Source organism: Bactrocera latifrons, unplaced genomic scaffold, assembly GCF_001853355.1.
Source record: "Bactrocera latifrons isolate USDA-ARS-PBARC rearing strain unplaced genomic scaffold, ASM185335v1 scaffold_274, whole genome shotgun sequence".
Classification (NCBI taxonomy): domain Eukaryota; kingdom Metazoa; phylum Arthropoda; class Insecta; order Diptera; family Tephritidae; genus Bactrocera; species Bactrocera latifrons.
This window is the reverse complement of record NW_017536341.1, coordinates 164,447-187,930: the sequence shown is the minus strand read 5'-3', so window position 1 is coordinate 187,930 and position 23,484 is coordinate 164,447. Positions and strand designations below refer to the sequence as shown.

General features: G+C 33.5%; 1 protein-coding gene across 15 annotated transcripts in view; it reads left to right on the top strand.

Moving 5' to 3' along the window:
* Window positions 1-23,484, top strand: part of LOC108969987 (putative GPI-anchored protein pfl2) — a 198,825-nt gene that overhangs the window by 151,149 nt on the left and 24,192 nt on the right. For 8 of the 15 annotated variants that reach the window (XM_018935054.1, XM_018935053.1, XM_018935058.1 and 5 more), the window contains 3 exons: window positions 9,013-9,208; window positions 13,005-13,170; window positions 22,329-22,398. In XM_018935054.1, the coding sequence (XP_018790599.1) occupies window positions 9,013-9,208; window positions 13,005-13,170; window positions 22,329-22,398 (432 nt within the window). Of the gene's footprint in view, window positions 1-3,757; window positions 8,108-9,012; window positions 9,209-13,004; window positions 13,171-21,111; window positions 21,275-22,328; window positions 22,399-23,484 lie in introns of those variants that run through there. The other 7 variants (XM_018935046.1, XM_018935048.1, XM_018935043.1 and 4 more) reach the window with 5 other exon arrangements.

Genomic DNA, 23,484 nt, shown 5'->3' with positions numbered 1-23,484 from the left:
TTTCTGACGTTTTTTGTTAGTCGGTTAACGCACTTTTAGTGATTTTCAACATAACCTTTGTATGGGAGGTGGGCGTGGTTATTATCTGATTTCTTGCATTTTTGAACTGTATATGGATTGCCTAAAAGAAACGACTGCATACAGTTTGATTGACATAGCTATAGTAGTTTTCAAGATATGTAGAAAAAAGTTAGTAGGGAGCGGGGCCACGCCCACTTTTCCAAAAAAATTACGTCCAAATATGCCCCTTCCTAAAGCGATCCTTTGTGCCAAATTTCATTTTAATATCTTTATTTATGGCTTAGTTATGCCATTGTGGGCGTGGCAGTGGGCCGATTTTGCCAATCCTCGAACCTAACCTTCTTATGGAGCCAAGAAATACGTGTACCAAGTTTCATCATGATATCTCAATTTTTATTCAAGTTACAGCTTGCACGGACGGACGGACAGACAGACATCTGGATTTCAACTCTATCGTCACCCTGGTATATATAACCCTATAACCCTATATCTGACTCTTTTAGTTTTAGGTTTTTGTTGCGAGAGTATAAAAACACAATACCATTTCATCTTGAGCACAGAAGTTCTCAAGCTACGTTTGAAATTAATGAAATACTACAATTCCAGTTATATATATACCCACTTTTAAAAAAGACCCTGCGAGAAATTACTGAGGAAACAAGATTAACTAACATACATACATATATTTATACATATAGAAATCTTTATACTATATAAAAATTACGTGTCACGTTGTTTGTTCGCAATGGACTCCTAAACTACTGAACCACTTTTAGTAAAATTAGCACACTTCATACAGTTCTAACCAACTTAGAAGATATGATAGTGAAAACCATTCACAAACCAAAAATAAAGTTAAATCTCTATTAAATCGATGCTCTATTAAGCGGACAACGCTATTAACTGGACAGACAGAGAAGGCAGCCTTAAATTCCGAAAAAATTTCGATTAAAAGATTGAGCCACTATAACATATAGTTGCCATACAAACTAATCGATTAAAATGCAGCATTTGAATGAAATATTTTTGTATTTCAAAAGGTTCTTTCACCAAATTCTTCATACACTATTATTACAAGCAATGCTATAATCTCCGTAAAAAACTTTCAGATCGGACCACTATAGCTACCATACGAGCTGATCGATCTAAACTATAATTATATTATATTAAATTTTTTTAAAAGGTAGCTTCAGGAAATTGCGCATACAATGTGGTCCTAAGAATAGGTGAACCGAACAAAATTCTTGTATATAAGCATTTTTATCTGTGAGCGTATTATAGCTTCGGCGAAGTTAACTATTTTCTTGTCTTTTACAGTATTTGTGAAGAGATATGATTTATTGGAACTATATATTAATTTGAAAGTGTTTCTTCAAAAAATTGATGATTTTCCATTAATGGGAGCAATATTTTGAATGAAAGAATTCAATATACCCATATTCCATATAATTACCTATTACTAAATTCTATTCATCGCCGTATTGTTTACCTTTTAGCATACTTTATTCGAGTTCTAATGTGTATGTATTTTTATAGTGAATTGGATTCCTTGTTATTATGAATATAAATCAAATACGTAAGAAAAGATTAAACCAATTTTTGAGACGAGAATTGGTATTGACATTTTAAAATTAAGAAGACTAATTCTAAATAAAAGTAATTTTCGCACTATATGCATTTTTTCCTGTTGGGTGAATGGACAAGTTTCAAACAACCCGAATAGAGATAAGAAAAAACAAGAGCTTAATAATTTACATTTAACCCAAGCGAGAGAGACATTTTTGGTTTGCTTCTTTCAATTATTGATAAGAGAGCAGCCTCGTTTAATGAGAGAAATTCTGAGGCTAGTGGATAATTGTAGCAAACAACACAAAAGTTCACACTACTCAAACCTAATATGCTGAGTGTTTACATGTACATTATATGTATATACACACTTTTGTATATACACACATAAATATTTTAAACAGAATGTACGTGGTTTATGCGAAAAAGCTGAGTATAAACTAGAACAGAAAATGTATCATTATGATTACATAGATAAACAAAATTTCATAAATTAAGGATAAAGGTGTGAAAAATCATGTTCAAGGGGTTTCATTAAGATATCTTACATACCATCACCATGGCGCAAGGTCAAAAAACTGATAATAGTTATTTGGAGGCTACCTGAAGTTTTATGTTATGTTTTATACAGTTATAAGTAAAACATGTTCTATAATTTTCTTGGTAATAACTCAAATATTGGCCGATATATCCAGTATAAAGTCACCTGGATGTTCTAGAATCTTTATATTAGGTATATGGAAGCTCAGGGAAATATCGACCCGTATTTAGTTATTGATTTATTGTGCTTTCAGTAGTTTTAAATAGTACCGTTATATGAAGAGGGAGCGGGGTGATTTTCCGATATCTTATTCTCTTCTTATAATATATGATCCAAGCAAATTCGGTTGCTGTAGCACTAATAGTTTAGGAGATATGTACAATAAATTTATTAGAGGGCGTGAGCACGTCTCATTTCAAATCCCCTATACCAAATTACAGTTTCATATCTTAATTTAGTGCTTAGTTATGACACTTTATAGGTTTTTGGTTAATTGCGATTTGTGGGCGTGGCTCCGCCCATATTCGAACTCGTATTTTTTTTTTTTTTTACAAAGAAAGCCGCATACCAAGTTTCATCAAGATATTTAAATTTTTACTCAAGTTACAAGAGACAAACGGTCACCCGATTTTCAACTTTTCCCGTCATCCTGATCATTTATTTATTTATTTCTCAATCATATTATGATAGAAATGAGGTACTGATATCATGCCATCGGACGTTTTCGGACGTATTCCTATATTTTAAGTATCATTACCGGACGTGGCGTTTTCTGAAATAGAGGAATCATCTAAAATCTTTCATATATCTTATAATCTCAAAGATTTTCTAATTGACATTGTACCTTCTAAACTAATCGAAACAAAACGAAATCGAAATAGAACCGACCGCGCGTATAAAGTATGTTGAACTAACTAAGCTACGTTTAATTCAAAGCCAATGGAAACTTGAAAAAAATTCATTTATATTTTGATGTGGTACAACTTTTAAAATATCATCAGATTAACGAAACCTATTTTTTTGCAAAGAAGTTCAACCGAAAATTAATCATTACGAAAGTTCGTTATACTGAACGAGCTTTGGTGCAATCTCTTATTAGTATCCAACAAGTAAAAAAATCATTTAAAAATTGGTTAGGTCTTAGTCCATGTCTTGTAAGAAATTTTTTGTATTTGTGAGAGTATTATAGCTTCGGTGCTACCGAAGTTAATGTTTTTTCTTGTTTTATGCTAAATATGCTTTGCATAAATCAGACATTTATCATCTAATTCTTAGAATGTTTGCTACATTTGTTATCTATATATAATATGTGCATTGGTCTTTTTTTTTTTTGTTTTTGAACTATTAATTTTTTTCTATCCCGTCATGAAATTTCCTTGGAAATACCCTAAAAAAATGCCCTGAAAATTTGAGCCCTTAATATTAACATTAAGACTGGACCAAGGCACGCAAAAATTTTCCGTTGAAAATACACGAAAATCGTGATTTTTTATTTTTAAATTTCTATAGCTCAGATACATTTTATGTATCTTTAGGGTATTTCCAAGGTAATTTCATGACGGGATTGAAAAAAAATTAATAGCTCAAAAAAAAAAAGCACCCTAATGTATCTGTTTGTTAACTGCTAAACTGGTGATGTGCGAAAAATTATGTCGTAATAAAATGTGCATATTTTCAATAGATAAAACGGTCAATGCTTAACTTGCAATTATTATGCAACATTCGGCTCGAGCGAAATCTTCAAAACCAAGGAAAACTAGTAACAAAACCGATACCCTTATGTGTATAATCACGAACATATAAAAGTACAAGGTTCAAAAACCAATTAAAATGTAATATAATATTAAACAAATTATAAAGGAGTTCAACTTTTCTAATGTCGTCGATATTACAGCGGCAATTAACATTGGAAAAGTTGATAAAAGCACCTGTGCATACATGTGCCGCTCTTTTTCCAACGCTTTCACCGATTTTACTTAACGAACCTGACACAAATAAAACAACCACGCAGTCGCAGTCAGCTGTAGATTCCTTAGAACGATTGTGTGCTGACCCAATGGCTATGGCCGCCGCACATACGTTATTAGTTGCATCCACCGACTATAATATGCCTGCGACTGATAGTATCAAAAACCATAGCAATGATAAAAACAGTAATTCAAGTATTAACGTACTAAACCAGCAAAACAAATGCTCTGTTAGTAATAATGTTGACCAAGTTATCCCTGCATGTGTAACGCTAAATTCTTACCCGTCGGTCCATGTTCTACCAATTTTAGTAGATATGCACTCTTCTCATGATGACAGCTTAAAACTAGCTGCATCACCGGTGCAGTCTTTTTCAGAAGACATAGCCGATATTGAGCACATGTATGCATGCAATAGAGATCGTACAACTAAGCAGATTGTCGATGAAAAGCTACGCAGTTCATCGGATTTGAGTGGGTCTTCTGGCCACGAAGCCAATACTCATCAATTGCTAACTAGTCACACTCGTTCATATTTTGAGCATGACTTTGAACAGCAAGTAACACCCGTTGTACTTATTCCTCAAGATAATCACCCCCAGCAACAGCAAAAATATTCGCAAACTCAAGAAACTCAAGCCAACAATGAAGTCATAAACGGTAAAGAAATTGATATTACAAATAAAGAGCACCAGACGGTAAATAGTAAACATAAAGGTGGGAGAGATTCATCTTTTAATATTACCGCGTTTAGCAATAATAGTGGTGCCAATCCAAATAGAGGTATATGTGGTATACCGGGAGAAACTAATGTCGTCGAAGCTGACACGCGAAGAAATATTTCGGTCCTTGATGTGCTGCTTAACGACGAGCAATCGAAGAATATGTTTAAACATTTGTCACCACCTAAGATGGGTCTAGCGCAAGCAAGTACACACGTTTTAGCCGTGCAGAAAAATATTGGTTCAAATGCGGTTGATGTTGGGCAAGAAAATTTTCTACCACCTAACGATTGTAGGATTCCCGTCGGCAGTTCTACTCTTTTATATGAAAAAGAGAGCCAGCTCCTAACTAAACTCTTTGCTACAGATCTTGTTATACCAAAATGTTATACACCAACAAGTGCGGTAAGCTCCCTTCATGTGGATGCCGAAGATATTGGCGGCCCCAATAAATCAAGCAACCGTTCGCAGCGTGATAACGATATGTTAGATAATGCAAAAGAAAAGCATGATGTTGACTTAAGTATGCAAAGTGCGCGCTCTACTCTACCCTCCACCGAGGCCACAAAACAGTTAAACGTACCTCCCGCGGCACTTAATTTGATAACAGAAATACTTTTGCTCCAACAAGACTATCAGCACAAACAGCAATCAGAACTACTAACATCGGCTGCAAATAATGTTAATATTGCAAATGCTTTACGAAAGGATCAACAGCACATGAATAAGTTGTCGACAGCATCTCCACTGTCAGCACCTTTGGCGCTCCCATTTCCTTTCCAATTACCGCTTCCTTTGCCGTTGTCCCTTCCTCTGCCGCTGCCGTTACCACTGTCAATGCCTCCCATACCAATTCTTGATAATGCTAAAAATAATAACAGTAGCAATTCGATATCGAAACAGTATAATTTCGAAGAGCCGGCGTTTCTAACAGGCGATTCAACTGACGAATTTAAAGATCAGATTTATTTGAAATCTAAGCACGAACCAGCAACACACCACGAGCACCAGCAAAAATCAACGGCATCTTCACAGCAACAGCAAGAAGCTTCGAACCATTTTTTAACTACACAATTTCTGTATTCGCGTCTGTTACCCGCACTAGCCGATAATTTGAGGGAACGGGATCTACATATGATAGAATGCGCGCCCAGTATTTCGATGCTACACACTCTTGCAAGCAGTACACTACCTTCCGAAAATGTTAATAATAACAATCGAAACAATTTGCCAAACGACAATAGTCAAAACATTGATACCAACTCAGCGTTTAATACCGTAACCCTCTCTCCAAAACAAAGCAACACGCAATACACGAGTATACCCAATTTACCCACCGACATCAGCAGGACTGACAGGTTTAGTTCCTTTATGACAAACAAAAATGCAACTAGTACAAATCTGAGCGGTACTGAGCTTTTATCTGCACAAGAGGCGGCGCTTACGCAAGCCCAAATACAACTTGATAAGTATTTAGGGCTTAGCAATCAGTTTATTGAGCTGACACAAAACAATTTAACAATATCTGACAAAGTTACTGCGCACATTGTACCACGCGTGTGGGAGAATATGCAGCAATCTAAACAATTAATTCATTCAACACAGACGCAGTTGAGTTTACTTAGGCGACAATGCGCTAGCGCAAAGTTTTACTACGAGCGAACGATGCGTCGGCTGTACTCAAGCGATTCTAAGTATCTGTCACAGTTACAAGCGCGTAAAAAATCCTCCGCATATTCATCGTCGTGGTGTCCGAATAGTATTTTAACTCGGGCAGCAGTAATTGCAGCAATGGCGGTTGCGTCGGAATTACAGCCACTGCCGACAAACACTTTTGTTAAAACGGAGAGTTCTATTAGTGATAAAAGTGAAATAACCGATAAAGAATGTGAGCGTGCTTTAGATAAAAAACAGACATTGTTAGAAATAGAGACTGTTATTGAGCGTTATATTAAGACGGTATGCAAAAATAGTGAACATGCAGACGCAGTTGCTAATGAGATTAGCGGCAGTGACTTCGAACCGAGATCTAATGATAATTATGACAACACAAGAACTCCTGCTTATAGTTCTCCAGGAATAGCTAATAATAATGATGGAGAATATGAATTTGAATGCAATGCGAATGTAAAGCGTGGTAATAAAACATCATCACCCTTCACGGTTGGCAGCAATGCAAACTGGCGACTGTTTGAGGCATCGTCTCCTATCTGCTTTTGGCATCCAGATAATCGAGGGCTGAGCGTAAATGAAAGCGTGCTTTCTGCTTCCGAAATTATACTGGAATGTGCAGCATTAAGTGTTCAAGCGCATATGCAAGACTCTTCTATTGTAGTGGCTGGTGAAAGAACATCTACCACCTCACACGAATGTGAACCTGGTGGAATAACTGAAAATTCTGAGCACACGACTATGGACGGTGAAACATTTCAAGGCTTACTCCTAAGAAGAGTTGTAAACACGCGATCAGGTTCCTACAATGGCGATCATGACACTGAAGTAATAAAGAATGCAAATAATGAAAAAAAAGAAATACAACAATCTCTTTCAAGTGCGCCAATGGCCGTGAATGCCACAAACTCTCCTAACATCCTGACACCAACGTCCACGCCAACTACTACACCGACGCCGCCCAACATAAGTGCTGCTATTGTTGGAAAAAATTATCGCAAATCAAATTATGCTCATCACCTCGAACCATCAATCAGCCCTGCATCTACAACTACAAACTTAGTTCATAAAAAGGCTTTATTTTATGAACAATCGAATTCTCAAACGCCTAGACAACGTTACAGAAGCAATAATAGCGGCGATATTGCTAACAATAATACTAACGATATCAACATGGAAAACAAAATTGAACCAAGTAAAAAACTTGAGACTCTGCAAGTTATTCAGGCAACGTCGGAATCATCGGTTTCACCTTCAGTGGCAGTAAATATTGGGCATAACAAAAAAAATCTGGAACACCAACAACAGTATACGCTTCTTCAGCCACAGCAGCAGCAGGCAGCGTTCAATGGTTGCAGTAGCAGCAGCACTGGCGGTAGAGGCAGCGGTTGTTTATATGGTCTAAATGGTCCATCATCTAATACTAATAGCGAAACAACTACAGCAGCAGTGGCGGCATTGCAGGAACGCGCTTTAACCAATATTTTTAAGGCACGTTTTAACGCACTAAAGGCTGCAGCTGTAATGAATGCTACAGTGGGTATTTCGGCGGCTGCTGCCGCTGCATCCGTAATAGATGGACCGTATGATTTAAGCATCAGCAGAAAAGCTAAGCAAACGTAATGGTTTCCTTATTTACTACTATTATTAATAACAAAATATAAATAATTTTTAATTTTTAATTTGTATAAGATCAGTTTTTACTTGGAGCTCGTTATTCAAATTCGACGGTTAAGTAAAGCAAACACGTTTCTGGCTACATCAGTTGCCGCCCCTTATTTGTACACTAATTTTAATATCAAATACCAGACTAAAAAAAAATGTATCCTTACTAGGGGATTAAAAAAATGTTCCCACAAACCGTACTAAAAATTCTCATAATTTCTAATTTTTAACCTCAAATACGGGGTTAAAAAAATTAACCCCAAATACGAGATTAAAAGATAATTCGCTTTTAATTTCTTTTATTTCTAATATTTAATCCCAAATAATAGATTTAAAAATAGTATAATTAAATAAAAATATATAAAACTTAAAATTTTTATTTCCGAACATCTTGGCTTAGAAAATATTCATCATTAATCAGATCATTCGATTTTTAAATTTTATTCCATCTTTTTTTTTTAAATAAAATTTTAATTTTGTAATTTCAATGCTTGAGCTAAAAATTTGTATTTAAATTTTTAATTCAAAATTTTTGAAATATAAATTTGCAACTCTGTTTACACATTTGATCACGCAATTTCATCTAATTTAAGAATACTCAACTAAAATTAGTTAAAACTAGACTTGATCAGAATAGTTTATGACATTCAATTATTAATTTACATTCAGATGCATTTGGTAAGCACTGTATTTGTCGGAAATCCAGCCTCAACGCTTCGAGTAGGTTAATTAGCTCAGCATTTCTTTATTCTTACGTTAGTTTGATTTTATTTACATAAACTTGTATACATCCAATTGCCGACTATTAATTATTTGTTCGTTTATGGTTGCAAATGTGAATTGCACTTTTTATTTACAGAAACTTGGATAGTAAAATATCAACGGCTAATCCACAAGGAAATGAGTGCAAAGACAATTCGAATGAGAAGAAGAAACCGCATATAAAAAAGCCACTGAATGCGTTCATGCTCTACATGAAAGAGATGCGAGCCAAAGTTGTTGCCGAGTGCACTTTGAAAGAATCGGCTGCGATTAATCAAATACTTGGTAGAAGGGTAAGCCGGATAAGTACCAAACGAACCTTTATAAATAATATATGTAATACTTTCCAGTACATAATTTGTAGTATAATAAAACAAACAAAATAAATGGTGCAAAAGATACTTAAATAACGATAGAGCCGCCATATAACATGAATATTGACTAAGAATGAGAGAAATAAGAAATAATTAAGCTCTGTTGACATGAATTTCACTGCCCGTTGCTTAAATAATAACATATTTAACAATTCATTTCGTAAAAAAACTCTTAAATATCTCTTAATAATGGGAATTTCTAACCATTTTCCTATAACTTCAACAACGGGGCCTGAAAAAAAAATCTTTTAATCAAGGGAAATACCCACTCGTAAATAAACACAGTGTCGATATGCCATTTAATTTTATTTGCAGTGGTCCCGCTAATACAGGGTTTTCTTGTAAGGTGATATGATTTCTTAAAAAATGCACTAATTGTTAAAGAAATCAAATGTACAATATTGACTTTTAAAGCTTTAAGAAAGTCTAGTTTATTACTAAAGACCAATGACTTCAAATAACCCCACAATAAGTAGTCAAATGATCTTAAATCACAATTTCTTGAAATAACCCAAACTTTTCTCGCAATAATTCGGTTGTTGCACGTGCTGTGTAGCAGAACCAGATGTTGTCAAGATCAACTTCTTCCAACTGCGGACATAAAAATTTCATCATCGATTTATACATTGATATTGACGGTGTTACCAAATTCATTTGGAATGAAGTACCGACCATTTAGGTGAATGCAATGGTTGTTCATGAATAACTTTTAGATTTGCTACGCACCAGTTTTGTTTATTTACCGCACCACTCATATGAAAGTGAACCTCATCGGAGAAGATGATTTTCTTAAAAAAGCGTAATCGTTTTCAAGTTGCTACAAGGAAAAAACAACAAATTCACCACGTTTACAATGGTCCACTGGTTCAGCTCTTGAGTAGGAACAATACAGATACAAACGAAACGATACTTAGAAATCATATCATCCCTATCGTACAACCCGGTATGTACTCGTGCTGCATACTTCTGGTGGTTACACCAGCGCAGTATTTGCGGCATCACCGAGTAAGTTCAAGGTTTGCATTTAGTGTGATAATTCAGACACACTCTGCTGGTTGACAGAAAAATCGATTTCCTTTGTCGGGATTTTCTGTCTTATTTGTTTGTAAAACAATACCTACTGTAGATCACACATATTCAATATGGCACTAGAAAACGTATAGCATTCAATACAAAACTTATGTCAATTTCTTGTAATTTTCATATGATGCAAGTACCGCCATTCCATTCGATGTATCGACGTTTACGTTGTGCAACAATATATGTACATACGCATGAGCTTGATTGATTATTGAATTAATGGCAATGGCAACGCAAAATTAATACACAATGCGGTTATAGGATAGAAATAGACACAATTCCTTAAATACTTCAATTTTCACAATAGTTGTTATTAATATTCTTTACGACTTTTCTTGAGGAAGCGTGAAACTGAAATTTATTTTGATCGATAAGAATTACTTCTAGGAATCGTGAAAGATAGATCAATCTTTTTACATTTTCTAATAAATACTAGACTGAGCGCTCTTAATTACCTAATTTAGTAATAATCTGCAATTTAATTTTAAGCGTTTTTTCTTGTTGTACAAAATTCGTTTAAAAGTATATTCAAATATAATGTCCTAGTATACTTTTAAACTCTCCTCAGCTGAATTCAACTTCAGATCAACTAAACTCGTTTTTGGTATTACGAACTTCATTGGTGTTGCCAACATAGAAACTGAAGATTTGACAGATAATTATAGCCCTGACAGACGACAGCGCTAATATGCATTAGTGGGCTTAATTTACATTTACTTGCGTATTTGACATGTTAATGCAACTTTGTAATGCACAAGAATTTCGTGCATTTAGCTGCATTTACCAAACTTGAGTAGGCAACACTGCTCAAAAATGGCAGATTTTTTGCTATTTTTTGACAGATGTCGCTGGAAGTCTGCTGCCTCCTTTGCGTTTACAGCATCAGAATCAGCAGTTTTATATATTGCTAATTAAATTATGTGCAAGTACATATACATATTAACAAAAACAAATTTGAATAGCTTTAGATGGCAGAAAATAAACAACGCACAGTTTGCTATCCATTTTTCCAAGATTCTTAACCTTTTCGCACACTATTTTCAAAGTACAATCAATTATTGCTTTTAATTTCACTCTATTAACTTTGAACGTAGTTAATAATAAACGAATTTTTTCATTAAATTTGTATACCAAAATTATTATTAATAATTTATTTTATTCATGTTTATTTCCCTTTTTTTTAATAAATAAACAAATTTCACAATCAGCTGTCTAAATGCACATGTCTGCCGTCTGTCACCATAAAAAATGCGCATTAGCGTTGTTTAAGGCGCATTAAGGGGTTAGGGGTAGTCAGAGGCACGAAAACATGGCGAGCTTTCAGTAATTTTTTTTTGGCATTAAGTCGTGTTATTTTACAAAAGTAGTAATATGGCATTATTATAGAATGTGTTGAAATAAAAATCCTTCGATCAGATCCGAGTTTATTATGTATTCTAAAAGCTGTATAAATTTCATTAAAATTTACTGAGCGGTTTTCGAGTTGCCGTTGTCACCAGTTCAGAAAACATAGTTCTAAGAAAAACGCGTTTAAAATTTCACACTAGCGCTTTGAAGTCACCGAGCTCTCTTTGTTATTTGTCGAATAATTCAAAAATTAATTATTGGGTCAACGTGAAATTTTCAGAGAATATTTTTAAAAATTATTTTTTTGAAAATTCTGACTACCCCTCACCCCTTAATTTCGCTCGTCTGTCAGGGCTATTAAATAGCTCAAATTTTTTAAATGACACTGCAAACGAAACATTTTTTGACGCATGAAGTTGATATAAATTATACCGAATTTCATTATAGAACTTATTTATGGCAAGTATAAGTATTTTAAATTATTAACCAAATACTTCAGCCTACTGAAATACCATGAAAAACTGTTTTTTGATACACAAAGATATGTGTGTAAATGTGTTTAATATAATTTTTGCTTTTGCTCAGTATGAGCGAAGTATGTTGTTGGAAAGTCAGTAAAATAGACGTTTTGTTTTGCAACTTTGTTTTTTCTTTTATATTTATTGAAATCTTTTTAATAAACTTTAATCAGAAAATATATTTTGTGAAAATAAACTGAAAAAATTGAATTAAAGAAAAAGCGAAGGAATTTTCATATGCTGTAAGAAAATATCCCACTACTTTAAACAGTCTGCAACTAATAATAATAATAAAAGATTAGAAATCCAAATAAGTAATTATGCGGATGGTACTTACCTAAGTTTGAAGAAAAAGGAAACACTTTGTAGCATACAAAACGCGAATGTAAATGCGTACACTCCCTTTAGCACATTCCCTCACACAAATATGAACATATACAAATATACTTGGAAATGATGTGTGTGTGTGTCGACGTACACATATAGCTTTTTTCGTTTAAATCAAGAATTGCATTCGTTGTTTTTTTTTTATTTTCAAAATTCCACAAGCAAATAAATTAATATATCAAAATTGAAACGATTCTTTTGTTTTCGTTTTTTGCTTTTATTTTCTGTTCCAAAATGTATTCGTCGAAATTTGGCTTTGGTTGGATCCACACATATATCACATCTAACACCATGAAAAACCAAAATAATTACAACGATCTATCGCATTATTACGTACGACGCATCAATACTACCAACATACTCTCACAATTCTGTAACAATAGTGGCATGAACTTAGCCGTGAAGAGCAAAGTAAATATTACGAAAAGGCGCGACAAGAGCGCCAATTACATATGGAATTATATCCAGGGTGGAGCGCACGGGACAACTACGGCTATGTTTCGAAAAAGAAAAAGCGTAAAAAAGACCGTTCACCCGCGGATTCGGGAGGTATTAAAATAAAAATTAAATTTTATTTTTCGAAACAAACAAAGTATATTGTAAAAGTAATATATAAGAACATACATACTATATACATTTTTCATTTGCAATTACTGCACTAATTTTACTTGTTTACTTGCACTCAGAATATTTACATATTTGATAACTTACGAAGTATTAACACATTTTTTTAGAGTTTTTATTTTATTTATTTAGTCTATAATTTAGCAAGTACATTTCACATATATATTTTTTTAATTTTACTATATGCTACAGCTATGTTAGTAGTAGTTATTTATTTACTTCAAGTATAATGGTCTTACGCATACGCTCTGTGCTGCCATATGCTGTTGTATAACGCTTAGGCTATCTAACGCAGACAGTTGTGGAATAATAGACTTTCACCGGGATGCCGATATTTTATTATAACCTTGTAAATTCTTTTTCTCAAAGGCCATTTTATCTTCTGAAATAAGAAGTCGCGTTGCAATCTACAGAATCTTGACTAACATGTGTTATTCCTTTTGTTTGACAAAATACATGTGCTTATAATTAGTACTTTAGTTTGTATAAGTACCCCTGACAAAAGATTTTTGTCGTTGCTAATGATCATCTATTAATACGAATAATTGCTATCTACTCAAATTATTACCTTTATAAATTATTAACAAACATATAGTTACATATACATATATTGGTTCTCAAAACCAGCAGCTCAACCACCACCACTCTTCGCCCAATCTGAAAGAATAAATTCAATTTAAGTTCAGAATAATTTTTGAAATAAAATTAATATTAAAAATATGTTGACCAATAGGGTTCATGTTTAGTGAGAATCTTTTTACATAAAATAGAAGAATTCAAAGTATCAATAGTTAAAAACAAAAAAATATAAAAAAAAGTTTGAATCACTCTAATATAAGTATTAAAGTAGTTTACATTTATGTAGTCAACTTTATTTTGTTTTTTATTTACTTTAATGGATCAGTTCATTTGATTACTTACAATAGCTAATTTTGTCACAATGATTATTTGCTTTGAATTGGTAGAAAATATTTGTTCCAGCTAAATTAATGTAAAAAAATATTTATTCCGCTTATTAACAATTCTGCATGTATCTTTAAACAGTGGAATCTTCACTATTAAACACTATCATTAAAAGAATATATGCACCCGTGGCGGGTCCACAGGGGAATGCAAAAATGGATATTTTAATTCAAATTCAGAATAATTTAGAATTCTTATTTATATTTAAAATATATTGGATCACGGGAGCATATTTTCGTTTTTGTCAAAACTTTATATTAAAAAATGTTGGGAGAGAATTCAATACTCATTTTATTATTATTGTGTGAAGGGCATACTGTTATCCACAACATGCATAGATGAATGGCATAATGCTTCATTTAATTGAAATACAATATCTTCTAGTCAGATATAGGAGTTATAAACTCAATGGTGGTTAAGAAAGTCGCTACATTTACATGATGTTTCCAAAGTAAACGGGACTTTTTGAATCTAGCATTACTGGTTTCGCCATCTATAAGTCGACTAGTGCGTTAGAATCTGCTATCTTTATCGATTGTTCAGTGGGAATTTCATGACATTTCATTGATTGGAATTGAAGTTATTGTCAAAAGTCCGCTAAAATCAGCATTGAAATTTATGGAAATGGACAACATCTCCAAAGCATCGACTTATCGCATTTTAACCGAACATTTGGGCTTACGAAAGTTGTGTGCACGGTTTGTTACGTACAAATTGACTGACGACCAAAATTGCTCAGAATCCAACATTCGACGGACGATTATTTGACCAAAAATCACATTTTAACCATTAACCACTTCCGGTATTCCTCTGATATGGCACCGTGCGACTTCTTCCTTTTCGGAAAATTTCGTTTGCCCATGAAAAGTTATGCAGACTTAGAGGATATTCAAAAGGCTTGCACCGGCACACTGGCGGCCATACCGGCCTACGAGCTAAAATACTCGTTCAACATGATTTGACCATGCAAAAAGCTGTATTGAAGCAGAAGGAGACTATTTTGAATAAAATACATTGATTTTCCCAAAAAAGCATTTGTTCTGTTTTTGTTTTTAAGTTGGGTTTACTTTGGAAAACACCTTTTATTATGCCCTGACTCGATTAAACCATCGCATTAGGGAGTGGCATATTTGGACGTAATTTTTTTGGAAAAGTGGGCGTGGCCCCGCTCCCTACTAAGTTTTTTGTACATATCTCGAAAACTGCTATAGCTATATAAACCAAACTCTATACAGTCGTTTCTTTCAGCCATTTCCATATACAGTTCAAAAACGGAAGAAATCGGATAATACCACCTCCCATACAAAGGTTATGTTGAAAATACTAAAAGTGCGTTAACCGACTAACAAGAAACGTCAGAAACACTAAATTTTACGGAAGAAATGGCAGAAGGAAGCTGCATGCAGGCTTTTTGTTTTAAATTGAAAACGGGCGTGGCGTCGCCCACTTATGGGCCAAAACCATATCTCAGGAACTATTCGACCGATTTCAATGAAATTCGGTAAATGATATTTTCTTAACACTCTGATGACATGTACGAAATATGGGTTAAATCGGTTCACAACCACGCCTTCTTCCAATATAACGCTATTTCGAATTCCATCTGATGCCTTCTCTGTATAATATATCCATTAGGAACCAATGATGATAGCGGAATAAAACTTTACACAAATACGGTATTTGATGCGAGAGCATAAAATGCTCGGTGACACCCGAATTTAGCCCTTCCTTACTTGTTTTTTTTTTATGTTTATACTAATAAATACATAAACAAAAATGAACCATATTGGTCAACTACTTCTTGCCATTTTTTCGCTAGAGACATTATTCCATCAGTGTAAATCGGCATTTCCGAAACGAAAGCAAGCGAGCCATTGTTGAGCTACACGAACTGATACAGCATCATCTCCGTAAACTTCACAAATTGCGTGGCAATCTTCCCCTTGTTAAACAAAAATTTCAAAATATAGCGAATTTCTTCATTATTTTCCCTAATTTTTTAATAGCTGTAACTTTTTTTCAACTTCCCCGAATATAATTTTTTTCGTTAAATGAAGCTTAAATTCTCACCTTTCTAATACCCTATGTATGGCACAATGTGATTCATAGCACTGGAGATATACGACTGCAGCGGCATCTATTAACAAAATACGAAACTACTTTTTCGACTACATATATGTATGTTACTTTAAACTTATGAAGAGTACCTATATATGTGTTACGTTAAACTTATAAAGAGTGGGGCCACGGCCAATGTCTCTACCTACTACATCGATGTACTGTACAAAATTACAACTTTGTATTTTAATATGTGACTTAGTTACGAGGTGTGTTCAAAAAGTATCGCGAATTTTGTGTTTTTTCAAAAGTTATTTATTTATTCAGGAATATCTTTTTTGTCCCCTTCAAAGTAATCCCCATGAGATATTATACACTTGTGCCAACGGTATTTCCAATCTTCGAAGCACTTCAAAAAATATTTTTTTTTTTTTATCTTCTTCAGCTCCTCCTTCGATGCCGTCTTTATCTCGTCAAGAGAAGCGTAACGTCGTCCTTTCATGTGCCTCTTCAGTTTAGGGAACAAGAAAAAGTTACAGGGGCCAGATCTGGGGAATACTGTGGCTGCGGCATCATTAGTGTGTTGTTTTGGCCAAAAAGTCGGGCACAAGCAACGATGTGTGAGCAGGGTTATCGTGGTGCAAAAGCCAATTTTTGTCACATCTTCTCGGCCTTCTTAGAACATTTTGTACCACCGATAAACGTTGCTTCGGTCCAAGGTAGCTTCTCCGTATGCCACAGTCAACATTCGGAATGTGAGTGACATGAGTACCAACATAACGCCACAAAAAATTCGAAATTCGAATATACGTAACCCGCGAAAATTCAAAATTCGCGATACTTTTTGAACACACCTCGTAAAGCACTTTTTAGCTTTTAATGATATTTTGTGTGCGTGACTATCGTCTGATTTCGATTTTCAACAATATGAAATTCCCTACGGTGTGAAAGAGCACATGTTCCAAGTTTAATCAAGACATTTCACTTTTAACTGAAGTTATCACTTGCTTCAAATCATCTATATCAGTGGTTGACAAACTTATTTTGTCTACCGCCCACTTTGAGAATAAATATTTTTTTAGCGCCCCCATTTTTTCACCTATTTAAAAACCACTATAACTTCAAATTAGTTATGGTTACCTATATATGTATATTAACGGATAATTCTAAACGAAACTTTTACTATAACCAGTAACTGGAAACGTGAGCGCAGTAGCTAACATACAACGGCGTTTAGGTCTCAAGTTAACTCTTACGGGCTCCACCTGTCAATAAGAATGATTATTGAAACACAACTGTATAGTATTAAAACATAGAATCTTTTATTAAAAATTAAACTAAAATAATCGATCGATATATAAAAACTAATGTGAAGGATGAATCTGATGCTGTTTAATAAGTTTGTTAATATCAGGTTCCAATTTACTCAAGAACAGTCGCAAGTCGCCATGTTCGATAACATGCAAACGATTTCTATGATTAGTAAGCAGTGTTGTCACAGCACTAAATCCACGTTCACACAAATATGACGATGGGAATGCGATCAAGAATCATTGAACGATTGACCACAATCCAGTCCGGCACTTCCAAGTTCAAAATGTCCTGGTATCGTTCGGTGAAGTCAATGTGGAGGTTTTCCAAATGTTGGCAGTAGGCAAACAATTCGTCGACAACAATTCGGAAAATTGTGAAACTCACGTCTGCCCAGATTCTTTTTGTGTAGAAGCAGTTTGGCTGCGAAAGCAGCAACGACGTTTTTTGTTTTAATTAAATTTAGTTTATCGCCTCGTTGGAGATTCATGTCGTTGAACAATTTATACAGGTCTGTCATGTAAGCTATATCATTCTTTGATGTTATGAGCTTGTCTTCAGTTTGTTATCTTTAGTTTCCAAAAACTCTATAACAGAGTCAAACAGGTTGTAGAACCGAGTCAGACAATTGCCTCTTGATAGCCTACGAACTTCAGTATGAAACAACAAACGATTGAAATCCTCGTCATTAGTAACACAAAGCTGATGAAATAATCTATCATTCAAAGAGCTGTTGCGGATTTTATTGACTGCTTTGATGACGTATTGCAGTGATTGAAATAGTTTTTCACTTAAGTTTCTAGCAACTAAATGTTGTCTATGAATAACGAAATGTACACCAAGGACATCTGGAATTTTATTTTTTAAGTGCGCTATTAAGCCTTTATGGCACCCTATCATACCCGGAGCGCCATCCGTAGCAATTGATATAATATTTTTCAAAGGAATCTCTTTCTCATCGCAAAACTTTTCCAATACATATATTCAATATGGTTTCGCCTTTTGTGTCGGTCTCTAAATTTCTAGCAAATAATAGTTCTTCACATATTTTCTCATCTTTAATAAACCTCACGTAAGACAACAACAATGCTTCATTACTAAAGTGGACTCATCGAGCTGAATTGAGAATTTAAACTTTTCGGATAATATCTACGGCCGGTTTATGAAGTTGGCAGTATTAACTCTTCTCCTATATTATGTGGTTTGCCTTTTTGAGCAATTAACAAAGAGATATTGTACCAAGCTCGAAGTCCATCGTCATCTTGCTTAGCAGCCGCCGAAAATAGTTTTGTTACACTTGGCAGAGTATTATGCTTCTTCTCTAGGTCTTAAAAATATGCTACATTCTTGTCTCTCTTATCTGGATGCATTTTATTCAAATGACCTTACAGTCTTGAAGGCTTCATTGCTTCATTCGAAAATGTTTTTAGACATAGAAGACACAAAGCCGAGGATGGGTTTGTGGGATTTTCAATGAATTCGAATTTAATGTATTCCGCACAGTATTGCCGTCTCTTCTTTTTTACTTTCGACATTGTTTTGCTTTGAGAAATACGTTTAACTTCGCGAGTACTGTAAAGGAGGCGTAAGTAATGTTCATCTTTTGCGCGTAAAACCACAAATGAATATAAAATAAAGATTACATTGTTTATATAAGAATGCTTAAGCACAATTATTATATAGTAGTCCAAAAATATGAATTCTTATTTTTCCTAGAAAAACTTTTGTAAAAAAAGGATCTTTATCCTTTTCGTATTATTTTTCCCAGAAATACATTTGTAAGAAAGGATAAATATCCTTTTTTTATTTTCCACAGAAAATATTTAAGAAGCTCAAAAGCTCAAAACCTACCCGACGTCATTTCGCAAGTGATAAAATAAATTTTTCAAGAGCTCAAAGCATGCGCTACATCAGCTCGAACCTACATACCCTACACCTTTGCGCAAATTATTATATTGTGATAGCAAATGCCCACATTCAAATTTGGCAATGGCAATAGCAATACGTTTGACAGTTGGTATTCTATAAATTCTATCCTGTCGAGATGCCCCGCTATGAAACGGAGCGACCGATTGACATGATTTTCATTTTTTCTATATTCAATAAAATGGGACAGATATGTATATGAACTACGCGGAGAGAAATATAGAACCGAGTTTGAGCAATCTTTTAATTCATATTAGTTGATGTTCCCAAGTTGTTGCTGAGAGTCGAGAGCTCATGTAGTCGTTGTCTAAGAGGCCTCCTAGCTAACCCCCCAGGCCTCTACACAACGCCCCCATTTTCTTTCTTGGTATTGACACCTGCGGCGGCCACAAGGGGGCGTTATCGCCCACTTTGGGAAACACTGATCTAGATGTTCTAATCACTGTGGTATATATATTTATCTCGACTAACTCTAGGTAAATGAAACCAAAAAATTAGTACATTTTGACAAGGTATCAAGAAAAAATACATTTTGGTGTAACAAAACGCTTAGGAATACATGTACTATACACAAATTTTGAATAATACGTTTCGATAAAAGCTCCCGATACTCAGGTATTTTCGATTAAGTATTTGTTTGGTTTTGTGTTGCTAACATACGTTTGGACTTCGATAGAAGTAAGTAAGTTAGAATCATTGCAACTGAGAAAGAGCCGATCTCTCTAGCTGCGCTTTCGACTGACTTTTAGTTAAGTCATCTGTTATATCTTGTAATAAATATTTCAGACGCTGTATATACTATTAGTTATTTATAAGGTATTAAGGAAGAATTAAAAAATTCATTTATTGCTATGGAAAAGCTAGAATTCACGTATGAGTGTATGTCAAGATCCTTTAAAGGCCATGTGCAACCAAATATAACAGAAGTCGCAAAAATTATTTGATTTAATAGGCCAAATAGTATCTTACCGCCTATAGGCTTACTTACGAGAAGACAGTTTTCGAAGCTGGGGCCATTTTATAATATTACTTGCTAAGTGTGTATTTTACTGCTACAGTGCGTTAAGTTTCCGAAATGGCTTTTTTCACAATGAAAAAGTTTTGAACAGAAAAGATCAAATATCATGGTAATGTTTTTTTTTCGTGGTTTTTGCTAACACTGAAAAAATTTATGTTAAAAAATGTACGTACATTGCTATTAATTTCGTTAACACGCTAATAAAAAGCAAACTTAAAAGTGTATAATAAATAGATACTATAATAAGACTCAGTTTTTGGGAATTCCTCCCGCCCCTTTTAAAATTCAAAAACAAGAAAATTCAAACTAAAATTTAAAAATTCTAAATATGAAATAAAAAAGAAAGCAAAAGCAAAAAATTACGCAAATTACGTCTATAGAACTATTATGATTTGCTTTTTAATTAACAAATAAATTCTTTTATCTTTATTCCTATTTTATATGGCTACTACAATTACTCATAACTGTATACAAATAAATTGCATTATACATCAACTCTCAAATATGCTAAAAAAACAAAATAAAATAAAATAAAATAAATAAAAACTAATAATACAATGCAAATACAAAAATAACTCAAAAATAAATAGTGGCACGCGTTAGGGCGTGACGAGCAAGCCAAATATTATGAATTAGCTAGACGGGAGCGTCAATTACATATGCAAATGTATCCAGATTGGAGCTCCCGCACGAACACGTCACGGGGGAAAAAACGGAAGCGAAAGCAAGACACCAACGATGCAGGTGGTGGAGGTTAGCAAATTAATATCAATTTCACTTTCAATTTACTATTAAACAATTGATAATCAAAAACAATAGTATGTACATACATATGTATATTGCTTTAACATGTTAAAAAGGCATTTAAACAATGTCATAAAATAAGTTGGTAAATCTCGAAGGGTTGCTCATTAAAATTTGACCACTTTTCGATTTTTTAGATTTCGTTGGACTTTAATTTTTAAGCTATAAAAATTAATTGAAGTGAAGTGTTGCAGCTTAAAAACGTTCATAGCGCAAAAACCTCACCTAAATACTAATTTGGATAAAAAACATTGTACATAAATACAAAATTCTATTGTATACGTACACGCATAACTAGCTTTCAAATAAATATTATTGCTTAGCTTAAATCAATTGGATATCATGCTCTCCCAAAATTTATTATTGAACCGTTTCAGAATCGGAGCTATTGCAGTTATGCTCAAGATGGTTATAAAAGTTTTTGTTTATATTATCAGCTTATTCTCTAAAGCTATATAATAATATAAAGGATTTATATTATATTAATACTTTTTATAGATACTCGTAGCATGTTTGTAGCCATACATTATTTATGTATATTTATTTATGTATATATGTACGTAGATACAGCTTAAATCTTGCTAGTTTCTCCGCTAACAATTAATATTAATTTTAAATACTTGTCTACGTATGAATGAATGTCTGTACTTAAATCTAACATTTTTAACATTTTTTTTTTTATTTTTAATCAAGCAGTATATATTACAACACTTTTCTAATTAGTATTTATCTCTATGTACCGCTATTAGATATTACTTTTATTAATATCGATATCGCTCAAATATATTGTATACATAAACTATATACTTATAACCATGCGCTTACACTACTCATAGTAATGCGTTCCTATATATTATATTTGAGTGGTATGAATTAATAGAATTTGTGCGCATTTAGTATATATTGTTCATACGCTTTAAATTACATACATAACATTTTTTTAGCTTTTATTTAATTTCTTCTATTTTTGTATTTATTTTAAAAATACTTATACTACATCTAGGTAATAATATGAAAAAGTGCCGTGCTCGATTTGGTTTAGATCAACAGAATCAGTGGTGTAAACCCTGCAGGTATGTATACAGTATGCTCTTAGCAATAATTTAAATATGATCCATATATATATACTATACAAACCTACATACTAATCAAATATTTATTATTACACCTGTATACATATGTTTATATTATGTGGGTTAGCTACCATCATGGTATACTTTGTGTGTACTAAACCTAAAAGAAAACACTGGCCGCAGCTGTTTGCTATTAAATTTTATATATAGTATTATTATATAGTATTAAGCAAATATTTTGAATATTTGGGTTAGAAGCGTTATAGGATTTCGTAATTTTTATCGGTCCCTAACAATCTTATTTAATGTATACATATATAGACATTGATATGATATACTCAGCAAGTCACGGCTACCGAAACTAAGATCTTTGCGTAAGAAAGGATTGAACACAAGAGCTACGGTTAAAATTGTCAATTGGCAATTAAAAGGATCTCACAAACTTAAACAATGATCTTTGGCAGCGCTATTGGGTATTTAACCGGTAATTTAATTGTTAGGTGATTTGCAGGATATGTACGCATATATAGTATGTTCAACAATGTTGCCTTTTCCTTTTACGGTTAGTAGATAATTGTCGCTGACAATTTTCCTGGGTGCTGTTCTTTCAATTTCTGCCAATATTTATTGTGATACAAATTATATCTATACTTCTGTTGGGCTATTATTGCGCTGTCAAGACATTTGGTTTTATTACCTATTTAAACATTGGATTAGATGTTATTCCATAAATATTCGGGGGAATTTCAAAAATTAAAATAGCTCTCAATTATAATGTGCAATAATTTATTGATCCTATTAATGAAAAAACTTCAAACTACACATTTACGGGTATGTCTTACTTTGTTGACAAATACAATAAATTCAGTCTTGTCCTAAAAGGGTCAAGCGTTTTTGCCAAACGACCATTGGTACTAATTAAGTTTCTACGTTAAATGTTATAATCATTTCTGCAAAATTAAAGTAAAACTTTTTATTACATGTCCCAAATTTTCATACTCTGAACAGGGTATATAAAGTTTTCTGCAAAAAAGTTCCGTTATATGTTAGGAAGTTACTAAGACCATATTCAGAGAAATAAGTATC